General features: G+C 46.0%; 1 protein-coding gene across 1 annotated transcript in view; it reads left to right on the top strand.

Moving 5' to 3' along the window:
* Positions 1-22,055, top strand: part of PGM2L1 (phosphoglucomutase 2 like 1) — a 38,121-nt gene extending 16,066 nt beyond the window's left edge. The window contains exons 2-14 of the mRNA XM_056858366.1: positions 1,287-1,454; positions 5,819-5,925; positions 7,857-7,941; positions 10,930-11,013; positions 11,169-11,362; positions 12,809-12,998; positions 13,353-13,450; positions 14,573-14,753; positions 16,655-16,748; positions 18,250-18,379; positions 19,480-19,669; positions 20,791-20,924; positions 21,953-22,055. Coding sequence (XP_056714344.1) covers positions 1,287-1,454; positions 5,819-5,925; positions 7,857-7,941; positions 10,930-11,013; positions 11,169-11,362; positions 12,809-12,998; positions 13,353-13,450; positions 14,573-14,753; positions 16,655-16,748; positions 18,250-18,379; positions 19,480-19,669; positions 20,791-20,924; positions 21,953-22,055 — 1,758 coding nt within the window. The remainder of the gene's footprint in view (positions 1-1,286; positions 1,455-5,818; positions 5,926-7,856; positions 7,942-10,929; positions 11,014-11,168; positions 11,363-12,808; positions 12,999-13,352; positions 13,451-14,572; positions 14,754-16,654; positions 16,749-18,249; positions 18,380-19,479; positions 19,670-20,790; positions 20,925-21,952) is intronic.

Raw genomic sequence — 22,055 nt, 5'->3', positions numbered from 1 at the left:
GATGATTGGAATATGGATTTTGTAAAGGGGAGAATGTTTAACCTATATATAATACCTTTTTATAAGGACCAACTAAAATTTCAGACCATATGCATCACAACAAGGTGTGGAAGCTTTTGAATATTCTAGAACTCTTCAAAAACAGATTGTTCATGGAGCAGCAAACTTCTTGATTTCGCATTAATGGGCAGACTAACTCACTTGTTAAAAAGGAACTCAGTGGATGAATTCATGATAAAATGGCAACCTTTATATGATAATTACTGACATGCCATGAATACTTATTAAAAACAAAGAGTTTAGAGAATTACTTTACAAATTACTCAATGAACGCTTATAATGTTTACATGTTTAGGACGATTGATGTTATTACGATTTGATAATAAAGATTGTGCAAAGCTCGGAAGACGTAATAGGTTTGATTGATATATATATATATATATATATATATTTCAAAAACAGAATGTGTGTATGTTGCAGCGGTGGGGGGGAGCTGGCAACCTTATAGGGAGTCCAGGCCTACCTGCCAAAGTTGGCTGCTGGAAGGAAGAAGCAAACATCCTCCAGAAGCAGCCAGCAGAGCCAGTCGGTCAGCAGGCCAATGGAAGGGTGGGAGATGCGTGCATGCATATATGTGCCTGTGTAGGTTTTAAGTTCTTTGTGTTTCTGGGTGCACTTGCTTAGTGGTGTGCCTAGTTTACTTGAGTGAGCTGCATTATAGATTTATCTGTGTTGATCTGTTACCAAGTGTATTGACGACATATCGCTTCATGGGACTTGTTATTATGTGGAATAGCCATATAATTTAAAGTAACAAAGCATATTTTGTTAGCTGTGCCCTTTTACCTTGGCATTTGGAGCCTGGAACTCCCATCGTACGAAGGTGCATTTTTTGTTTCATGGGTTGGCTTTTGAACAAAGGGTAAAGATAGAGATCATTTGGGGTTCTTCAGTTGCTTTCAGTTTTTAAATTGAATAGTGTTGCTGATATTTTTTATTGATTTTGCTGGTTCTGGTAGCTTTCGTAACCCTTTCATTTTTTGTGTGTGTGTGCATTTTGTTTTTATGTGTTTTGAATTTTAAGATTATTGTAAGCCATTTTATGTATCCATGCAGACCAAAAGAAGTATGTCTCTGTGTGTGAGGTGGGGTATATATGATTTAATAATTAGATTTCTGAGTTCTTGTTTACCACATCAGTTTGCTAGGAGAGGGGAAAGTAATGATCAGGATGGTTTAACTTTGTGCTTCTAAAAATTAGCAGTATTTTATTAATTAACTTGCAGAATCCTAAAACGAAAGAACAGATTGAGGATCTGCTACGAAATGGGAGGAATAAAGAGCTCCGGGACCGCCTGTGCCGCAGGCTGACGTTTGGGACCGCTGGGCTGCGCTCTGCCATGGGGGCTGGTTTCTGCTACATCAATGACCTTACTGTGATTCAGTCCACACAGGTGAGTTCCAGAGAGCATCACGCAGGTAGTGCAGGCTCTGATTAATGGACAGGAACCTGCCCGAGACAGGTGCTGCGAGCCATCCCTAAAAATACTGTAGCCATTCATAGCCCTGTTCTAAAAAAAGTAAAACTTCTCGCTTCTACACTAAGCCGTTCTGTGGCATCTGGCACGTGGGATTTGTCCTGCAGGGGGCAAAAGCTGCATAGTGGTTAAGCCAGGAAATGAAACATTTTTCATCTATTTAAGTCTGCACAGGCAATTTGGGGGAACTGTAGTTTGTCTGGTCCATTGAAGCAATCTGCTAAAACAAACATAGTGAAATTGTGGAACTCTCTGCCCCAGGATGTGGTGATGGCTGCCAACTTGGAAGGCTTTAAGAGGGGAGTGGACATGTTCGTGGAGGAGAGGGCTATCCATGTCTACTAGTCAAAATGGATACTAGTCATGATGCACACCTATTCTCTCCAGGATCAGAGGAGCAGGCCCGTTATATGAGGTGCTGTGGAGCACAGGTAGGATAATGCTGCTGCAGTCGTCTTGTTTGTGGGCTTCCTAGAGGCACATGGTTAGCCACTGTGTGAACAGACTGCTAGATTTGAGGGGCCTTGGTCTGATCCAGTAGGGCTTTTCTCGTGTTCTTATTATATTAGGTGCCGGGGAACACAGGCAGGATAATGCTGCTGCAGTCGTCTTGTTTGTGGGCTTCCTAGAGGCACCTGATTGGCCACTGTGTGAACAGACTGCTGGACTTGATGGGCCTTGGTCTGATCCAGCAGGGCTTTTCTTATGTTCTTAGATGTCTGAGCGCAGCCTACCTCACAGGGGTGTTTGGGTAAAATATTGTGTGGGGAAGGAAGGTTGACTTGAGCACCTTTGGGGGAGAGCAGGGGAGAAGATGAGATATTTTGATCCACGAGAATAATGGGTGGAAATTCTGGGGGAAGGTATTTGGAAAGAACAAATGGCTGCTTGAAATGCAACCTGGGATACTTCCCCTCTACACTGAGACGATTCTCTGTGTAGCTTTTGGTGCTGCTGTGAATGCAGAGTCATTCATGGTGGCAATGGCACATCCACGCAAAAGTTTGCCCCGCACTTTCCTTAGCTCCACTCTCTGGAGTTGCTATTTCTGCTATCCCCGCTGGAGGGCTATTGGGGTGGGGGCTTTTAAAAAATGGTAACAGCTATATCACTATGATGTCATAATGTTACCATAATCTTTTGTAGCAATGTTCTAGTTCCCAACTTTTTTTAAAAAAATAAGTTTGTAGCCCTTTTGGTTGTAAAGTGATATGGAAGTTATATGCACCCAACATCCTTCACCTTATAACCCCAACCAAAAGGGCTGGAGACGTAGCTGTTTAAAAAGAATGAAAGCTGGGAGCCAGTACATTGTTGCAGGAGATAACTACGCTGGCAGGAGGGAAATGGCCACTGCAGGGATAGAGGTGAGGAAAATGGCACTAGTGTGGGTGGAACCTGAAAATTGGGCGCATCTTCCTATCCACGGAGTGTCCAAAGGTGTTGTATCGTAATTCTTCCAAAAAAGGTGGAATCAAGTCAGGTTTGGAAATGATTGCATCTAAGTGGGGAGGGGAACATGGAAACAGAATGAACAGAGGACATTGTTATGTGGATGAAAACAGGGACGCGCTAAGGAAGCCAAAGCAGAGCAAAGCGTCCGTGCGGGAGCCGCCCGAGCAGATTCATGCCTGCCGCTCATGTCGCTTATGTGAAGCGGCTTCTCATGTGCTGCCAGTGATCTGAACCATGCTGTTGTGGCCCTCTTGATCTTGGCTTGGTTGGAGTCACTGGTACTTCCAGGGAAGGTGGTATTATTATTATTATATTATTATTATTATTATAAACAAGGTGTGTAAAAACTGAGATTCTCCTATTTGCATTTGCACACCCTTTGCTTGTAATGGGTTAAGATGGTAAAAAAAGTCCTAGCATTAGGAATGAATAAGGCAGTTTTTAAAAATGTTATGTGAGAAATCGTAAAAAAGTGGATCTGTGAGCAAGGCTGCGAAACATGCCTGAAAACACTCTGCCAAAAATATGTTCTGAAGCATTTGAATTGGGGGGTAGCACGGCCAGCTTTAAGGAACGAATTAATGGTCTCAACTGGCTGCTGAGAAAGGAAATTTCTCTTTTCACTTTTGACCTGTGTACTGTGTTGACTTTGGAGCTGTTCACGCTCTCACAGCCTGGGCAGCACGTGCTGGCTTTGTGTTTTGGTACGCTGAAAGCAGGGGGAAACTTTGGATTGGCTGAATAGCAATAGGCATTCTTGGCAGCTTCAGTTGAGACACTGGGGAATTTCTGCTACGGTTGTTTTGCTTGTTCTTTGGGTTACGTTGCATAGTGTTTGTTGACTTGGAATGCTATTTTTGACCACGTTGCAGTAATATGTGGGCTAAACCAGTTTTGCTCCTGAACTTGAATGCTTAACTTAATGGATACTTGTAGGTTGAATTCTACAAGGTTGTTTTTTTTACTTCAAATCCATATTTTCACTGGGACCAAGGCAAAGAATGGTAAATCGTTTGAAGGTGGCCCCTTAGAGCCCTATTTCTGGTTTGAAAATTGGCCTTTTATTATTAGTCTGTATTGGAGCAAAATAGCAGTCTACTGGAACCTGAAGACTAACTTAGAGAGCAATCAGGTCTGCTCAGATCTATTCAGTGGGGCTTACTCAGAGGAAACGGTTCTTAGGATGACACTGTTTGCCTCCTATTTACTTTCAAGTTCAGTGGGACTTGTTTCAAACTGAGTGTGCGTAGAATTGGTACCATAGAAGCCTGAGCAACAATTGACCCACACCCAGATGCCTACCTACCAGAATCCGTGCGGACACCAAGCCATTACTGAATTTCTGGGTTTTGTGTTTGGCAACTGTTCCATCTAGCAATGCTCGTACAGATAAAGAAATGGTGTGAAACCAGTGTTCGCTGATGTGGCTCTGCAAAACTCAGGTCCTTTCACAGTGTCCTGATCAAATCTACAAGGCAGTCAGAGTGAGAAGGGAGAAGGCTGGTATGCGGGCATCACCGGGCATCAGATAAGCCTGCTGACTAGCTGGGCGATGGTCTCGTGACTGAGATTTGTGCTGGCTGAAGCACCGGGGGCTTAGTCAGCAGTCAGGTTTGAAACCTGTGTCTCTGCTGACCTGGCTCATGGCAACATGGTTCCAAGCTGAAGCACTCTCATTTCCAAAGAAAAAAAAGCACACCAATATTGCGTATGCAGAAGGCAAAATTAGTGCTAAAATATTTTGAAGGCTAGCTGAAATACTAGTGGTGCTTCTCTTGGCTACATCTGAGTTTTGCATAGAAATGTCTTACCCTGCACCACTTGCATTTCATGACTTTTTTGAACCTGCCATTGACATTCCCCCCTCTATAATCATGTGTGAATATGTACATTGCCAACTGCGGCATCAGTTTCTTCATCTGCTAAAGTTGGCTTTAGTGTACACAAACTCTGTTAACCCTTAAGATTTCACAAGATCCTGTTTGAATTTGCTGCAACTGGTTAGCCCGGTTACCCTCAGGAATTAGCAATTGGGAATATTAAGCATGAGGCAAGGATGGGGTGTTGCTTAGCGTGTCAGGCCATCACGAATGCAGGGTTTTTCAAGCTCATAGTGGCATTAAATATTTGAGCTTTGGGCTGGTTCTGGAGACCGGCCCATGGACTTCCCAGGGACTCTCTCTTGGTTGGAAGGTAGCAGACCGGGTTGTTGTGAAGGTGGGTGAAAATCCTCTTTCTGACTTTCCCTTTTCTTCCCCTTGCCAGCATGACACAGTAGATAGTGCCAGGTCAAGGCGTAAGTGAACAAAGCCAAGATCTATCCTGTTTATGTATGATTCAGTAGGAGGCCTTGGGCTAGCCCCTCATCTCAACTTACTTTTCCAGGCTAGTGTAGGGTAAAGTATGATAACGATGCATTACCTGCACTCAGGTAGAGAAGAATCTACTTTGCAAGCTAGACTTGAGTCCAGTAGCATGTTAGAGACCGACAAGATTTTCGAGGTATGAGCTTCCTTCATCAGATAGGGACCTCTACTCTGACGTATCTGAAAAAGGGAGGTTTGACTCTCGAAAGGTTCTATTCCGAAAATCTTGTTAGTCTCTAACTTGTTAACTGAACTTAAATCTAGCTCTTCTACTGCAGATCAACATGGCTGGAACTATTTTGCCAGCTTGAGTCTACTGTATATTGTGAACCTGGAGAGAACATTCTCGCTCTAAACTGTGCAATATCATTCCCTGCCTTGTGTGAATGGGACAGGGAGAGTCTAAAGACCCAAGTGTACAGGCATTAATGCAAGCCGCCTTGTTTGCTTTTGTTGCAGGGGATGTACAAATACCTTGAGAAATGTTTTTCAGACTTCAATCAACGTGGCTTTGTTGTGGGCTATGACACCCGAGGCCAAGAGACCAGCCGTTGCAGCAGTTTACGGTATGGGTTTAGTTTATATACAAAGGACGGGCTTGGAAGAGCCGAGTTCCCCTGCCTTAACAGTTTGAGCATGACAAGAAATTTATTTTATTTTTTTAACCGGATTTCTGTGTATTTGTTTTTCTAAAGGAACCCAAAATGGCTTAAATAAATTTCCCCAAACATCCAACTTCAGTAATGTAATAAGACATACAAGGAGAACATTCCTCAGTGGTCTCCCCACCCAAGTACTAACCGGGGCTGACCCTATTTAGCTTCTGAGATCTGATGAGATCGAGCTAGCCTGGGCCATCAAGGTCAGGGCATTTTTGCTTTCGGAAGGGAATAAACTATCAAAAACATAATCTAGGTGAAGAAAGATACAAGAATTAAAAGAGTTTACAGAAGATCCTTCAACTGTTCCTAGATGTTGATTCTCCACGTAGCTCTCATTGTGGCTGCAAATGCACATGCTGAAGTTTCAGCCATGCTGAAGTTATCCCCTCACTTTCCTTGCCTCTATGGTTGCCATTTTCCCCAGCTGCCACTGGAGGATTTTTTTCAGGCTTAAAACAACAACAACAACAACAATGGTAGCTATAGCATTATGAGGTTATGGCAATTTCTTGCAACCATGTACAAGGTTCCAGCTTTCTTTATTTTTTTAAAAAAAGTCACTAGCACTTTTGGTTGCAGAGTTAAAGGGTAAATGGACTGGCTGGACATGTCTCCTTATAACTCTGCAAGCAAAAGTGCTAGAGACCTGTTTAATCTGCCAAGCTCAAGCTAGTATATTGTTGCAATAGATCATTGTAATGTTATAGCAACGTAGCTGTTACAGATTTTTTTTAAAAAGCCAGAGAAGCCCTCCCCTGGAAAAAGGAAATGGCTGCTGCAGAGGTAGTAAGGAAAATGGTAACAGTGTGGGCAGGATCTGAAAACGCACCTCTTCCCATCCACGTGATGTTTATAGGGGCTTTGGTTGTGATCTTTCCAAAAAGATTGTATCAAGCCAGGTTTGGAAAAGTTTTGCAGCAAAGACATGGAAACTGGGAACAATAACATGTGGATGCTTCCGAATGCAGTGCTACTAAAAGGAAGCCAAAGTGGAGTAAAACCTGCAAGTGGAAATAGCCTTGGTTTTCATAACTGAAATTACAGATATGCCGTGTGTGTGTGTGGCAAGTGCTGTCAATTCGCAGCCTACTTATGGTGACCCTGTAGGGTTTTCAAGGCAAGAGGGGAAAAGATGTGGTTTTTCATTGCAAGGGGACCCTGGACTTCCCTGGTGGTCTCCCATCCAAGTACTAACCTGGGCTGACCCTGCTTAGCTTCTGAGATCTGATGAGACCAGGCTAGCCTGGACCGTCCAGATCAGGGCAAAAGACATACAGAGGTGGTTTGCCATTGCGTAGCAACCCTGGACTTCCTTGGTCGTCTCCCTCCAATACTGACCAGGGCTGATCTTGCTTAGCTTCTAAGATCTGATGAGACCAGGTTAGCCTGGGCCATCCAGGTCAAGGCACAGATGCACATACCCATGAATTAAATGTTGGCTCATCCATCAGCTTGCGTCTCCTCCCTACCTTTAGGCAAGCTGTCTGCTTTCTTATTTGTTTGTGGCTTCCTAGAGGCACCTGGATGGCCACTGTGTGAACAGACTGCTGGACTTGATGGACCTTGGTCTGATCAAGCAGGGCCTTTCTTAAGTTCTTATGTTCCCTGGACAGCAAATTTTAAACTTTCTAAAAGGAATTTTTTTAAAATGCAAAAACCTTTGTGAATTGGGAAGGAGGATATTGTGGGGACGTTGTGGAGGCATGCCTTGCGGGACCGGCTTCTGCTCCAGTCCTGTTTTTGAAAGCAAAATCCACCCTGGGCATTTTCTCTTGGCTGAGAGCTTTGGGAGAACCATGCCGTGGGGGGAACTGACCCTTCGTTGTCTTCTGCAGACTTGCCAAGCTCACCGCCGCAGTCCTGCTTGCGAAGGGGGTCCCCGTCTACTTGTTCTCAAGATACGTCCCCACACCTTTTGTGGTAAGTCTTCCCATGCATTGTGTTTGAGGGCCGAGCCGGGTGCGATGCAGGAGGTGTGTGATCAGAACTGTCTGCAGCTTTTTAAACACTCAGTCTAAGGAGAGGGGGAATTGGGCCAGGGAAGTGGCTGTCGGGCTGCCAGCACGAGGCTGGTAACTGGTGGGAAACTCTCCAAGGCGCCGGGGGCCCTTGCCAGCAAGGCACTGATGCCACTTCTGGCATGACTGGAAAAAGTCGTCAATCAGTACATTGCCGGGGACACTCCACCGGGAATGTAACACTTCTAATTGTAGGTGAAACTGAATGAACTAGTGGGTTGAAGTAGAGCATCTGCTTGGCATGCAGAAGGTCCCAGGCTCAATCTCTCCAGTTAAAGAGACTAGCCAAGTAGGCGATGTGAAATACCTCTGCCTGAGATCCTGGAGAGCTGCTGCCGGTCTGAGTAGAAAATACTGACTTTGATGGAGCGAGGGTCTGATGCAGTATCAGGCAGCTTCATGTGTGTTCATGTGTTTGCCATTTGGGCACAACTACATGGTTTAACCACTGAGTTTTGCCGGAATGCTTGTGCGTCTCTGGTAGGGTTGCCAGCTCCGAGTTGAGAAATACATGGAGATTTTTTGGGGTGGAGAGGGACTTTAATGGGGTATAATTCCATAGGGTTTACCTTCCAAAGCAGGCATTTTCTCCAGGGGAACTGATCTGTCGCCTTGAGATCAGTTGTAAGAGCGGTAGATCTCCAGCCACTACCTAAAGATTGGGAAAGATCCAGACAGCACTCACAAATTGTAATACAAAAGTAAGCTTTATCAAAGTGTGAAATAGTGCAAAAGGTGCAAAATATATATACAAGGATGACGAAGATACACATACAAAATAAATAATGGAAGTCCAATATGATATCAAGTTCAAATGTCCAAAGACACAAAGTAGGTAAATATCCTGAAAACAGGTAAGTCAGTATTTATAATCCAGTATGGACTTCTGTTGTACTTATAGACAGCTGAAGGAGCAGATGTCCTAGGCGAGAGCCACAAAGGGAAGGTGACCGGACGTGTTGTCTAGATTCAAATCACGTTTCGCACATGGCTTCATCAGCAACATGTATCAAAAGGATGCACAGCAAAATTTCATTAAAGTCTCTAACAGGACCAGAGCAAATGATAAGTCTCTAATCAGCATTGGTAATGAGCCATGAATGCAAGGTCTTTATTCAGCCCAGGTAAATGCATTGTCTTTAAAATATTGTCGAAGGCTTTCACGGTCAGAATTCATTGGTTCTCGTAGGTTATCCGGGCTGTGTAACCATGGTCTTGGTATTTTATTTCCTGACGTTTCGCCAGCAGCTGTGGCCGGCATCTTCAGAGGAGTAACACTGAAGGACAGTGTCTCAACGTCAGGAAAGAAAATACCAAGACCACGGTTACACAGCCCGGATAACCTACGAGAACTAATGAACTCTGACCGTGAAAGCCTTCAACAACATTTTGCATTGTCTTTAGTTTGAATATCAACTGTAATTCAGCAGTAATTCAGAAACTGCTGAATTACAGTTGATATTCAAACTAAAGACAATGCATTTACCTGGGCTGAATAAAGACCTTGCATTCATGGCTCATTACCAATGCTGATTTCTCCTCACCCATCTCTCCCCTGGACATCACACTCTTCTGCATACCACACCTAATCCCATCACGCCTGCTATTCACATTTACATACTGTTCACATTTACATACTAATGCTTGTCTGAATTCATTCTCCTCTACTTAAAGACAGATGGATTCACATTCTAGCTGTTTCTGAAGAAGTAGCTGTGGCTCATGAAAGCTCATACCCTGCCAGAAAATATTTTTGTTAGTCTTTAAGGTGCTACTGGACTCTTGTTCCAATGATGACAATGATGATGATAAGTGTCAGGATGTGTCACTGGCAACCAAGATAAAGTTAATTCATGCCATCGTATTCCCTATTACTATGTATGGGCGTGAAAGCTGGACAATGAAGAAAGCTGATAGGAAGAAAGTAGATTCCTTTGAAATGTGGTGTTGGAGGAGAGTGTTATGGATACCGTGGACTGCAAAAAAAAAAAAAAAATCAGTGGGTTCTAGATCAAATCAAGCCTGCACTGACCTTAGAAACTAAAATGACTAAACTGAGGCTATTGTTTTTTGGTCACATTATGAGAAGACAAGAGTCCCTGGAATAGACAGTCATGCAAGGAAAAGTTGAGGGCAGCAGGAAAAGAGGAAGACCCAACAAGAGATGGATGGACTTTATAAGGAAAGCCAGGGCACTTAGTTTATAGGTCCTGAGCAGGGCTGTTAAAGATAGGACGTTTTGGAGGACACTGATTCATAGGGTTGCCATGAGTCAGAAGCGACTTGACAGCACTTAACACACACAATGATGACCCCATAGCCTCATGGTTGACTTGCTTGTTGGAAGGCTGTCATTGAAGCAGTGGCTGCGTGGAAACTTTGGGAGGAAATTCAAAAGCTGAGCGCTCACAAGCCCCCTGTAAGCCTGCTGAGGTTATACATTCTCTTCCGGATCACGCTCACGAACTGCTCTCTTGTGCCCAGTTAATGTGTGTTGCTGTTTTTTAATCATAGAATCATAGAGTTGGAAGGGGCCATACGTGCCATCTAGTCCAACCCCCTTATTTTGCCTAATTACAAGTTCCCATATTCTTTCCTGAATGCTGTGGGGTCGTATTAAGAGCTGCTCTTGGTTTGTTAACACATCGAGTGATTGTGTGTGTCGGTAAAGGGGGAGTTGCTCGTTTAAAGCACATGTCTTTGGGAAACTCTGGCAATGCTAGCTTATCATAAACAGCATTGACACGTCGAGGCACTTCATGCTAGATCCCGTTCTGAAAAAGAGACATGGCGTGCAAGGGCCCAGACGTGCTTTTTGCGGACAGGTGTTTTCTGCGTTGCCCCTACCTGAGGCTGTTCCACTGCAGGGAATCTGTCTCTTGTCTTGCAGCCCTATGCAGTTCAACAGCTCGGTGCTGTAGCCGGCGTGATGATCACCGCATCCCACAACCGCAAGGAAGACAACGGATACAAGGTATGCTGGCAACTCTCTACATGCCTGCTAGTTATATAAATAAAGAGGCCCGAGAGATCTGTACTGTGTGAGGCAGTACAGAAATGTTATTATTCAGTCTTAGATGTTCTGCGACTCAGACCCTCTGTTAGAGTTCTTGGCTTTTCCTGCTCTAGGTGTATTGGGAGAACGGAGCTCAGATCACCTCCCCTCACGATAAAGAGATCCTGAAATGCATCGACGAATGTGTTGAGCCGTGGGATGACTCCTGGAATGAGAATCTGGTGGATACCAGTACTCTGATGCAAGATCCTTTGCAGAAAATTTGCGCAAGCTACATGGAGGATCTGAAAAAGATCTGTTATCACAGGTAAGAAGCCAAGCCAGGCACAGTCAGCTTCTGGAAGCACCGCTTCTGTATAAGCAAGGGCTCCAGAAGAGGACGGGCAGAGCTGGGTAGGATACAGATGTTGATAGGCATCCATACTTAGACAGATGTTTGTGGACAGAAAGAGAAAAGGAGTTCGTTGACAGCTTGGAAGTAAAGCATGGTTGTAAAAAGGAATTCTCAGATGACATGCAAACAAACGAGAGAGAAAGAAGGAAGCTTTGAACACACGTGCACTTATCTCCCTCCATTTTGAGCTAATGCTTTTTCCCTTTGTGGTTTCGTGAGGCTCCAGATGGGGCCTGCAGACCTCCTGGCATTACCACTGATCTCCAGATGACAGAGATCAGTTCCCCTGGAGAAAATGCTGCTTTGGAGGGTGGATTCTGTGGCTGAGGTCCTAACCTCCTCAGGCTCCACCCCCAAATTGCCTGGAATTTCCCAACCTAAAGCTGGCGCCTCTAGGTAGAAGAAGAAGAGTTGGTTTTTATATGCCGACTTTCTCTACCGCTTAAGGAAAAATCAAACCGGCTTACAATCACCTTCCCTTCCCTTCCCCACAACAGACACCCTGTGAGGTAGGTGGGGCTGAGAGAGTGTGACTAGCCCAAGGTCACCCAGCTGGCTTCGTGTGTAGGAGCAGGGAGACAAATCTAGTTCACCAGATCAGAGTCCACCACTCTGGGTAGCTCAGCTTCTGCTTCAGCACGAAGACAGACATGACAGGGTTAGAGTGGTGGGACTTTTCTGGGAAGAGCCCTCATTCTGTTCAGGTTCCCACTCTGGCCAAAAAATCTGCTCATTTGAAGCAGAAGTCTGCTGTGCACAGTGTTCAATGGCAGGACCTCTCCGCTATCCTCAAAACCCTTCCCAATTTTTGTAGCAGTTTTACACCTCAAAGTTTCCTTTGCCATTAAAAACAAATGCAACAAGTAGATTTCATAGGGACCCCCCCCTCTTCAGTTGCAAAGGCAGGAGGGAGACAGGCTGCCTCTGTTGCTGAGGGACATGCTGTGAACAACCAACTGCAAAGGCTTTAAAAGGGGAGTGGACATGTTCATAGAGGAGAGGGCTATCCACGGCTACTAGTAAAAATGGATGCTAGTCATGATGCATTCCTGTTCTTTCCAGTCTCAGAGGAGTTATCTTAGGTGCTGTGGAACACAGGCCGGATAACACTGCTGCAGTCGTCTTACTTGTGGGCTTCCTAGAGGCACCTGGTTGGCCACTGTGTGAACGGACTGCTGGATTCGATGGGCCTGGGTCTGATCCAGCAGGGCTTTTCTTATGTCCTTATGTTCCTCTTCTGCATCTGTCTCCTCACCTGCTGTTCTGGCACATCTGCATCCTCATGTGATGTCATTCCTCCTATCTAAAACTATTGTTTTCAAGAATCCATTCTGCTGTGTTGTTTTTCCCTTCTTACAGGAAGCTGAACACACAAACCAACCTGAAGTTTGTCCACACTTCTTTTCACGGAGTTGGTCACGACTACGTGCAGTTGGCCTTCCAAGCGTTTGGCTTCCAGCCCCCCGTTCCAGTTCCTGAACAAAAAGATCCGGATCCGGACTTCTCTACTGTAAAATGTCCAAATCCTGAGGAAGGAGAATCTGTTCTGGTAACTGTCGTATAACTGTCATGTAGTCAGTAGAGTCGCGTGCAAGTTAGTGTAATGGTGAGAGTGTAGGACTAGGATCTGGGAGACCCAGGTTCTAATCCCCTCTCTGCCATGGAAGCTCACTGGGGTATCTTGGGCCCGTCACATGCGCTCATCCTAACCTGCCTCCCAGGGTTGTGGCGAGGATAAAATGAAGGAGAGGAGAATGCCGTAAGCCACTTTGAGTTCCTATGGGGGAGAAAGGTGGGGTATAAATTAATTAAACAATAAACTTTGAGCGTATAATTTGGGCTGTTAGACAACAGGTGAATTCCATTGGCTGGTTTGATTAAAAGAACCATTGGCCTCTTCCAGGAACTGTCTCTGCGGCTTGCGGAGAAGGAAGGTGCCCGGGTGGTGGTGGCTACGGATCCTGACGCAGACAGACTAGCTGTGGCGGAGCTGCAGGAGAAGTAAGTGAGGAGACCCTTCGCGACTTCGGAAAGAGGGGAGGTTCCATCTCTCCTAGGAAACAATGCTCGAAATGCCGCACTGCATCCACATCTCGGCCTTTTGGCTAAGATCATATGTGGACGTGCCTCCCTGATAATGCATGAATGTTGGGGTTTTGTTTTGTGTTTTGCAGTCAGGACTGAGGAGTGGATGGGGTCTTGTGTAGCCCCTTCCCTCTTGGACCCATTTCCTGCTTTGCTAACTTTTCAGATGCAGGTTTTTGCCCCCTCTGTTGGCTCTTCCTCTACCCACCTGACCCCCTTCTCCAGCTACTGCCTCTGCAGTGGGTTAGATTAGCCCAGGTCCCAGTTTCCCCAGGCTTTCTGAAAACTACCGAGGGCTGAATTGAGGCCCAGGCTGCCAGCCCCCCAGTTAATGACTTGATTGTCTTTGGACAGATCTGCTCTCCCAAGGAGAACCACTTTTTAAGTAACACCTGTTTTCATGCACCTTGGAGGCAGACTCAAATTCCTTTTGTGTCAATTTCAGAGGATAGCCATGCTGGTCTGCAGTAGAAAAGCTAGATTTGAGTTCAGTGGCACCTTAGAGACCACAAGATTTGGGGCTATGAGCTTTCGAGAGTCAAAGCTCCCTTCGTCAGACACAAGTCGTCTGACACAGTGAGCTTTGACTCTTGAGCCAGTGTGGTGTAGTGGTTAAGAGGGGTGGACTCTGATCTGGAGAACCATGTTTGATTCCCCACTCCTCCACATGAGCGGCGGACTCTAATCTGGTGAACTGGGTTGGTTTCCTCTCTCCTCCACATGCAGTCTGCTGGGTGACCTTGGGCCAGTCAGTTCTCTCCGAACTCTCTCAGCCCCACCTACCTCACAAGGTGCCTGTTGTGTGTGGGGTGGGGGGTGGGGCGATTGTAAGCCGCTTTGAGACTCCTTAAAGGTAGAGAAAAGCAGGGTATAAAAACCAACTCTTCTTCTCCTCATGCCCTGAAAATCTTACTGGCCTCTAAGATCCTGCTTCTGCACTGGAATCGAGCTCTTTTGTGTCTTTGGTGTCTAACTGCTCATTCCTTTTTGGTGTCTTCCTCTCTCTCTCTCTGTCTCTCTCTTTCCCTGCTTCTGCAGCGGCCGCTGGAAAGTCTTCACAGGCAATGAACTGGCAGCTCTGTTTGGGTGGTGGATGTTTACTTGCTGGAAGGAGAACCGCTCGAAGGACAGTGACGTCAGGAATGTTTACATGTTGGCAACAACAGTCTCCTCTAAAATTCTGAAAGCCATTGCGCTCAAAGAAGGATTTCACTTTGAAGTGAGGGGGTGATAACTTCATTTTCTTTGTTTGGGTTGAAAAAACTAAAAACTAAAAAGTGAAACTGTTCCTTGTGTATACACTGGTGCTGTTTTCTGTCTTGATCAGAGTCTCGATACATTCTAGTTTTATTTTTGGTGTTGTTTTGGCAAGGAACAGTTCCATTCATTCAGGTCCAACTCAAAGGAAGGGCTCTAGTGCAGGGGTGTCGAGCTCAATTGTTCCAAGGGCCGGATATGACATAAATGCCGCTTGGTCGGGCCAGGCCATGCCTCGCCAGCCCAGATAGAGAGTGGGGTGGGGGCTGCCTTGGCTGGCCCGCTGGCCAGATAAGAGCTCTCTAGGGGCCGGATCCGGCCCACGGGCTGTATGTTTGACACACCTGCTCTAGTGGTTTCGTTTTTTAAAGTCCTAAACACTGTCCTCTTCAAAACAGCCTTGGTTCTTATCTGAGCCCATTTGCGGGTTCAGGTCCTCAGTGAAGTTCCTCCTGTTTGCCGCATCAACACAGGGGGGTAGGCTGGGTGGTGCGTGGGACAGAGCCTCTTCTTCCACTGTTCCCATCCTTCAGAATTCTCTGTTGTGGAAGGTTCCTTTGGCTCCCTCCTGACTTCCCTTTACCTGCCTGGTCAGGCACATTTTCACACATGGACACAGGATGCCACCTTGTAGGGAGTCAGAGCATGGGTCTGTGAAGGTCAGTCCTTCAACATGCAGTGGCTCTTTAGGGTCTCAGGTGGAGGGCTTTCACATCACCTGCTACCTGATCCTTCTTTTTCACTGGAGATGGCCAGTACTGAACCTGGGGGCTTCTACATGTCGAGCAGGCGCTCTGTCACATGGGCACGGATTACTGTTGATCCTTTACTGCCCTCTGGTGTACACTCTGGCACATTGCTGCTGTAGTTTTTGGGAGGTTTTGTGTGTGTGTGGATAAAATACATTCACTCAATGCGATATTTCAGCCTTCAGCATAACGGAAAGATCAGAGCATTTCCTCTTCATGTAGATAATCCATGATCTCTCTCCACAGATTATTGTCTGATGAAAGGCAGGCCTATCTTGTTCTTGGTTTTTTTTTTTTTTTTTTTGCTTTCAGGGTTTTATGGAAAAGGCAGCTTTCCTGTCACTTTAGAGCCACGTATCTTGGCCTAGAAAGGCTGCACCTGGTTTACACTGTGTCAGTTTGTGAGATGCTATTGAGAATGAACTTTTTTGCCCATTTACTCTAGCAAGATAAAGGAAGGGACTATTACGCAGACAGGGAGTTTGTATTTAATTACTTACGTACTTCATTTATAGTCTGTCTTCCTCACTGGGGCTCTAGGCCAGGGGTCCCCAACCTTTATGGGCACCTTTGGAATTCTGACACAACGTGGTGGGCACAGCCACAAAATGACTGCCGCAGCTCACCTTCAGCCTCCCATTGAAGATCCTTGTGCTGTGGTTGCATCTGCTTCCAAAGCAACATTTTTTTAAAAATCTGCAGAGCCAATCATCTCCAATGGCCAATTAGAAGCTTTGCTGGGCAAACGCCCCACCTGGCCCACCCACTTTCGTAAAACACTCTGTGGGTGCCAGGGAAGGTGTTGGTGGGCCCTGTGGCACCCATGGGCACTATGTGGGGGACCCCTTCTATAGGTGGATGCTGACTTAAATCAGTGCAGTGAGAATGGTATTGGGCGTGCAACAAGCAATTTCTTCGTGGTATCTAAAAGCGAGAGAGCATTGCTCTCAACACATTATAATACAGACAGTAAAGCAGGGGTTACAAGACTGGAGAAGAGCTGGGGGTGTGGATTTGAACCCAGGTCTCCCTGGTCATGGTACAGCAGTAAGTGCTACCCACAATGGTACTGTGTTTTTGTACTAAGAGAAGGTGCCTTCTCTTCTTGTTTCAGGATACACTCCCTGGCTTCAAATCGATTGGCAGTAGAGTCAAAGACCTGCTGGATAGTGGCAAAGAAGTCCTTTTCGCCTTTGAAGAGTCCATTGGTAAGCACAGTCGAACTCTAGCCTCAGGGAACCTTTTAAAATGTTCAGTTGTGCTTCAGAGTAAAAAAGAAATGTAATAACCATTTATGTTGGTGTCCAGTTGTTGAAGTCCATGTTAGTGACAGTAGTTAGTTTAAGGTTTTATTATCCAAACCAACAAGCTTGGATAAACTTCCAGAGATCTCTCGTCTTTGCAGTGAAAGGCAGCCTAAAACTTGGGGAAGAAGTCGTACCCTGACTTCGTATTCCCAGGTGATTTCTCCTTCACTGATCTACACAAACTCATGATTGTTAATGCTCTAATGTCCGAACAAAGCAGGCCTGAGAACTTACTTCTATCATTTCAGCAAAGTTCCCATTGTTACATACTTGAGATAGCTCAATTTGAATCCAGTAGCGCCTTAGAGACCAACAAGATTTTCAGTAGAAAAGAGCAAGAATCAAGTAGCACCTTAAAGACTAACAAAATTTCTGGTAGGGTATGAGATTTCGTGAGTCACAGCTCGCTTCTTCAGATATCTTAAGAATTTCAGATTTCCAGTTATGAGCTTTTGGGAGTCAAAGCTTCCTTTGTCAGATCTAACGAAGGGTTCTTTGGCTCTTGAAAGCTCACACCTGAAAATCTTGTTGGTCTCTACGTTGCTGTTGGACTTGAATCTAGCTGTTCTGTCACAGACCAATAATGCTACCCTCTGAAACATACTTGAGAGAGAGAACTCTTAATCACTGAATGCATGCCCAGAATCAAATCTTACAGTGTTAAGAATGAGCAGATCCCTGGTTTGCGACGTTTCTATGGGAAAGTTAATTCCAAGCTCAGACAAGCTTCCATCGTAAATTTGGAAGAAATGAATTAATTTGTTTGGATAGTCATGTGAGTTTCACCTAATTGGCCTTGTAGAAGATAGCTTCTCCCCATACACCCCATAACCTCTCAGATGTGGATTGTGTGAATCTGTCTACTCTTCTGGCTCTTGAGAGCCAGCTTGGTGTAGTGGTTAAGAGCGGTGGTTTGGAGCGGAAGACCCTGATCTGGAGAACCAGGTTTGATTCTACCACTCCTCCACATGAGGAGGCGGAGGGTAATCTGGTGAACCGGGTTGGTTTCCCCACTTCTCTACATGAAGCCAGCTAGGTGACCTTGGGCTAGTCACAGCTCTCTCAGCCTCACCTACCTCACAGGGTGTCTACAGTGGGGAGGGGAAAGCGATTGTAAGCCGGTTTGATTCTCTCTTAAGTGGTAGAGAAAGTTAGTGTATAAAAACCAACTCTTCTTCTTTTCCTTCCTGGAAGTGCTTTGGTGAGAATCTCTGAAATTGTATAGGATATGTATCTGCCTCTGATTTCATGTAAATATGTCATTACTTTTTGTCATCATTGTAGCTCTTTCACATTTAATCATTTCAATAATGGTTAGATTGATTTTAAATAAAAATCTGAAAAGATAATCGTACTCCCAAAAGAGAGTTGGGCTTAGCGTAGAGTGTTTTCTGGTTCCCAGGCTTTATGTGTGGCACCTCCGTATTGGACAAAGACGGCGTGAGCGCGGCCGTGGTGACTGCGGAGATGGCTGCGTTTCTGGATACCAAGAGTCAAACTCTGGCCCAGCAGCTAATGGAAATCTATAAGACGTACGTTCTGCGATTGACTTTGGGGGGCGGAGGGGGGAGGGGACGCAAGCCCTGTTCGGTCATTATGATGTGTTCACTCCAACCTCCCGTTACTGGAGAGCAAGCGACCTGTGATGCTCCCAACACGTGTGGTTGCCTTTCTGTGTGCATAGAGGCCAGTGCACATTTGTGTATACCAAAGCTGGAAAATACGGGCGTTGCCCTTTTCACAATAAGTGGCAAACTGCCCATTTGCTGCTATCTGTTTGTATGGCTTCTCAGTTTCCTGGAAGACACCTTGGGGTCCTGTGAGGGTGTATAAATGTAGCAATATTTTAAATAAAACATAAATAATTTAAATAAAGTAAATATAAATAATATTAAATTAATATTAAATAAGTTAAATATAAATCAAGTAAATTAAATATAAATAATTTAAATAAATAATATAAATACATAAATTTAAAAACAAGTAAAATAACTGGTAAAAATATTTTTTAAAAAGAAATCGTGGGAGGAGCATTTCACCAGAAAAAACGAGTTCTGCCTTTCCATGTTTGTTTGTTAATTATTATTGTTGTTGTTATTGTTACTATTATTATTAATTAGATTTGTATTCTGCCCTCCATCCTGGCCAAGGCCAGGCTCAGGCTGGGTAACAACACAATATATCACAAACATAATAAAAAACATTGATACGTACAAAATAATCAAAATCAACGATCCAAGATTAAAACAATTTACAAACAAGGACAGGTGGCACTCAAAAATTTCTCAGCCAACTCAGTGACACGGCCAGGTTTTCTCACTCAGATGGTAACCTGGCGGGGGGGGGGAGAGGTGGGGGAGGCCAGCACTGGTGAAGAACTGCCGCTGCCCTCAACCGTAGGCCTGGCGGGACATCTTGGCCTTACAGGCCCTGCGGAACTGTGCCGAATCCCACAAGGCCTGGGTCTCACTCGAGAGAGAGTTCCACCAGGCTGGGGCCAGGGCAGAAAAAGCCAGGTTGAAGACAGCCAGACACTCTTTGGGACCACCAGTAAGTTATTATTTGCAGAGCGTCAAGCTCTCTTGGGGTTCTCTAGATGGCTCTCTTCAGCTGAGCTTTTCTCTTTCTACAGGTATGGCCATCACATTTCAAAAACGTCCTACTTCCTGTGCTATGATCCCGCCACCATCAAAAGGATATTTGAAAGGCTGCGGAACTTCGGCTCGCCTAACTCTTACCCGGAATGCTGCGGTGCTTACGGCATCTTGCACGTGCGGGACGTCACCACGGGCTACGACAACAGCCAGCCCAACAAGAAGTCGGTGAGTTTCCAGCGCTTGGAAAGAGGGCTTCAGTCCAAATCCTTGCTTGTCTCCCACTGGCTGAGCTTGCAGGGGATGAAATCCGCTTCAGGCTGCTCACAGGCTGAAACTGAGGGCTAGTCGTTGACTGGGCTGCTGTGGTAGGGGTGGCTTGTTCTTCAGCCTTGGCAGGACCGGTCTCAGGTTTGGGTGGGGGAGGGCTGGGCAGAGAGTTCTCAGGGCCACACTATGCCCACTACCAGTGGTGTAGTGGTTCAGAGCGGTGGACTCTGATCTGGTGAACCGGGTTGGTTTCCCCGCTCCTCCACATGAAGCCTGCTGGGTGACCTTGGGCCAGTCACAGCTCTCTCCGAACTCTCTCAGCCCCACCTGTCTCACTAGGGATCTGTTCTGGGGAGAGGAAGGGAAGGTGATTGTAAGCCGCTTTGATTCTTCCTTAAGTGGGAGAGAAAGTCGGCGTATAAAAGCCAACTCTTCTCCTCCTCCTCCCCCTCCTCCCAGCCATGTCCCCCCACCTACCAGTGCACCCTTTCCTTTCCCACTCAGAAGCTCACCCCTTGTCTGAAGTCACAGATGCCCACACTACCGGCTCACCCTTCCCCTCTGATGCTGGCTGGTGGATGCAGCTGAGAGCGCCCCTGCCATAGCCACCAGCAGTGCCATTGCTCTGCACTACTCACATGCCCTTCCCCAGCAGCGCTGGGCAGCATACGCAGGTGGGAGTGTGGGTAACAAAGTGCTCACAAGCAGCTAGGGGAAAGAAGGAGACAAAGAAGAAGAGTTGGTTTTTATACCCTGATTTTCTGTGCCTTTAAGGAGACTCAAAGTGGCTTACAATCCCCTTCCCTTCCCCTCCCCACAACAGGCACCTTGTGAGGTAGGTGGGGTTGAGAGAGTCGAGAGAACTTTGACTGGCCCAAGGTCACCCAGCTGGCTTCATGTGGAGGAGTGGGGAATTGAACCCGGTTCTCCAGATTAGAGTCTGCCGCTCTTAACCATTACACCACGCAAGTTGGAAAGGGATGAGTGCAGGTCTCAGAGGAAATGTGTGTAGAAAGTTGGGGAGGAGACATATCTTGACTGTTTGAGTCCAGGTTTCCCTACTGCGCTTGTTGCGACAGGTGCTGCCTGTGAGCAAAAACAGCCAGATGATCACTTTCACCTTTCAAAATGGTTGCGTCGCCACCCTCCGGACAAGCGGAACAGAGCCAAAGATCAAATACTACGCAGAGATGTGTGCGCCGCCAGAACAGAGGTAGGAAGCGGTTCTTTGTGTCTTGATTCCTGTGGCTCAAGTTTTATGCCTGCTGCCGGCCCAGTGAATTGAGGGCTTTGAGCAGGATCTTGTGAAAATGCACCAGGCTGAAGAGAGCCAGTTGATGCAATAATGGGTTTAATTTACAGGCAGAAAGGCACCAGCTGGATATTAGGAAAACATTTTTACAGTCAGAGTTGTTCAACAGTGGAATCGGCTGCCTAGGGAGGCAGTCTTCACTGGCAGTCTTCAAGCAGCAGCTGGACAAACATTTGTCAGGGATGCTAGTGAGAGCCAGCATGGTATAGTGGTTAAGAGTGGTGGACTCTAATCTGGAGAACTGGGTTCGATTCCCCACTCCTCCACGTAAGTGGTGGACTCTAACTTGGTGAACCGAGTTGGTTTCCCCACTCCTACACATGAAGGCAGCTGGGTAACCTTGGGCTAGTCACAGCTCTCTCTGAACTCTCTCAACCCCACCTACATCACAAAGTGTCTGTTGTGGGAAGAGAAGGCAGTTGTAAGCTGAGACTCCTTAAAAGGAAGGGAAAAGTGGGATATAAAAGCCAACTCTTCCTCTATTTGAAAGGCTGTCACTTAGAGGGGGGCAGAGAGCTGTTCCTGTTGGCAGCAGAGGATAGGACTCGCAATAATTGCTATTAGGTTTTTGTTTTTAACAGTAAGAGTTGTTCGACAGTGGAATGGGTTGCCTAGGGAGGTGGTGAGCTCCCCCTCACTGGCAGTCTTTAAGCAGAGGCTGGACAAACACTTGTCAGGGATGCTCTAGGCTGATCCTGCATTGAGCAGGGGGGTGGACTAGATGGCCTCTCTGGTCCCTTCCAACTCTACTATTCTATGCCAGACCCCAGCTTCCCTGGCTCAGCAACCAGCTGGGCAGAGCTTGAGACCCAGAAGCCTTTGGGGTGGAAAGAATGTAACAGAAGCCCACTCTTGCTTCTTCCTTTAGGATAAGGCCTTTTGAATTGTGCACAGAACATCTTCTTAACCGCTGCCTTCTCTTCCCTTAGTGACGTGGCTTTCCTGGAAGAGGACCTGCGGAAACTCATTGATGCCCTCATTGAGAATTTCCTGGAGCCCAGTAAGAATGGACTGATCTGGCGCTCTCTGTAG

This window comes from Euleptes europaea, chromosome 12 (genome assembly GCF_029931775.1).
Source record: "Euleptes europaea isolate rEulEur1 chromosome 12, rEulEur1.hap1, whole genome shotgun sequence".
Taxonomy (NCBI): Eukaryota; Metazoa; Chordata; class Lepidosauria; order Squamata; family Sphaerodactylidae; genus Euleptes; species Euleptes europaea.
Note: the sequence above shows the minus strand (reverse complement) of the source record. Positions and strands in the feature narration are given on the sequence as shown.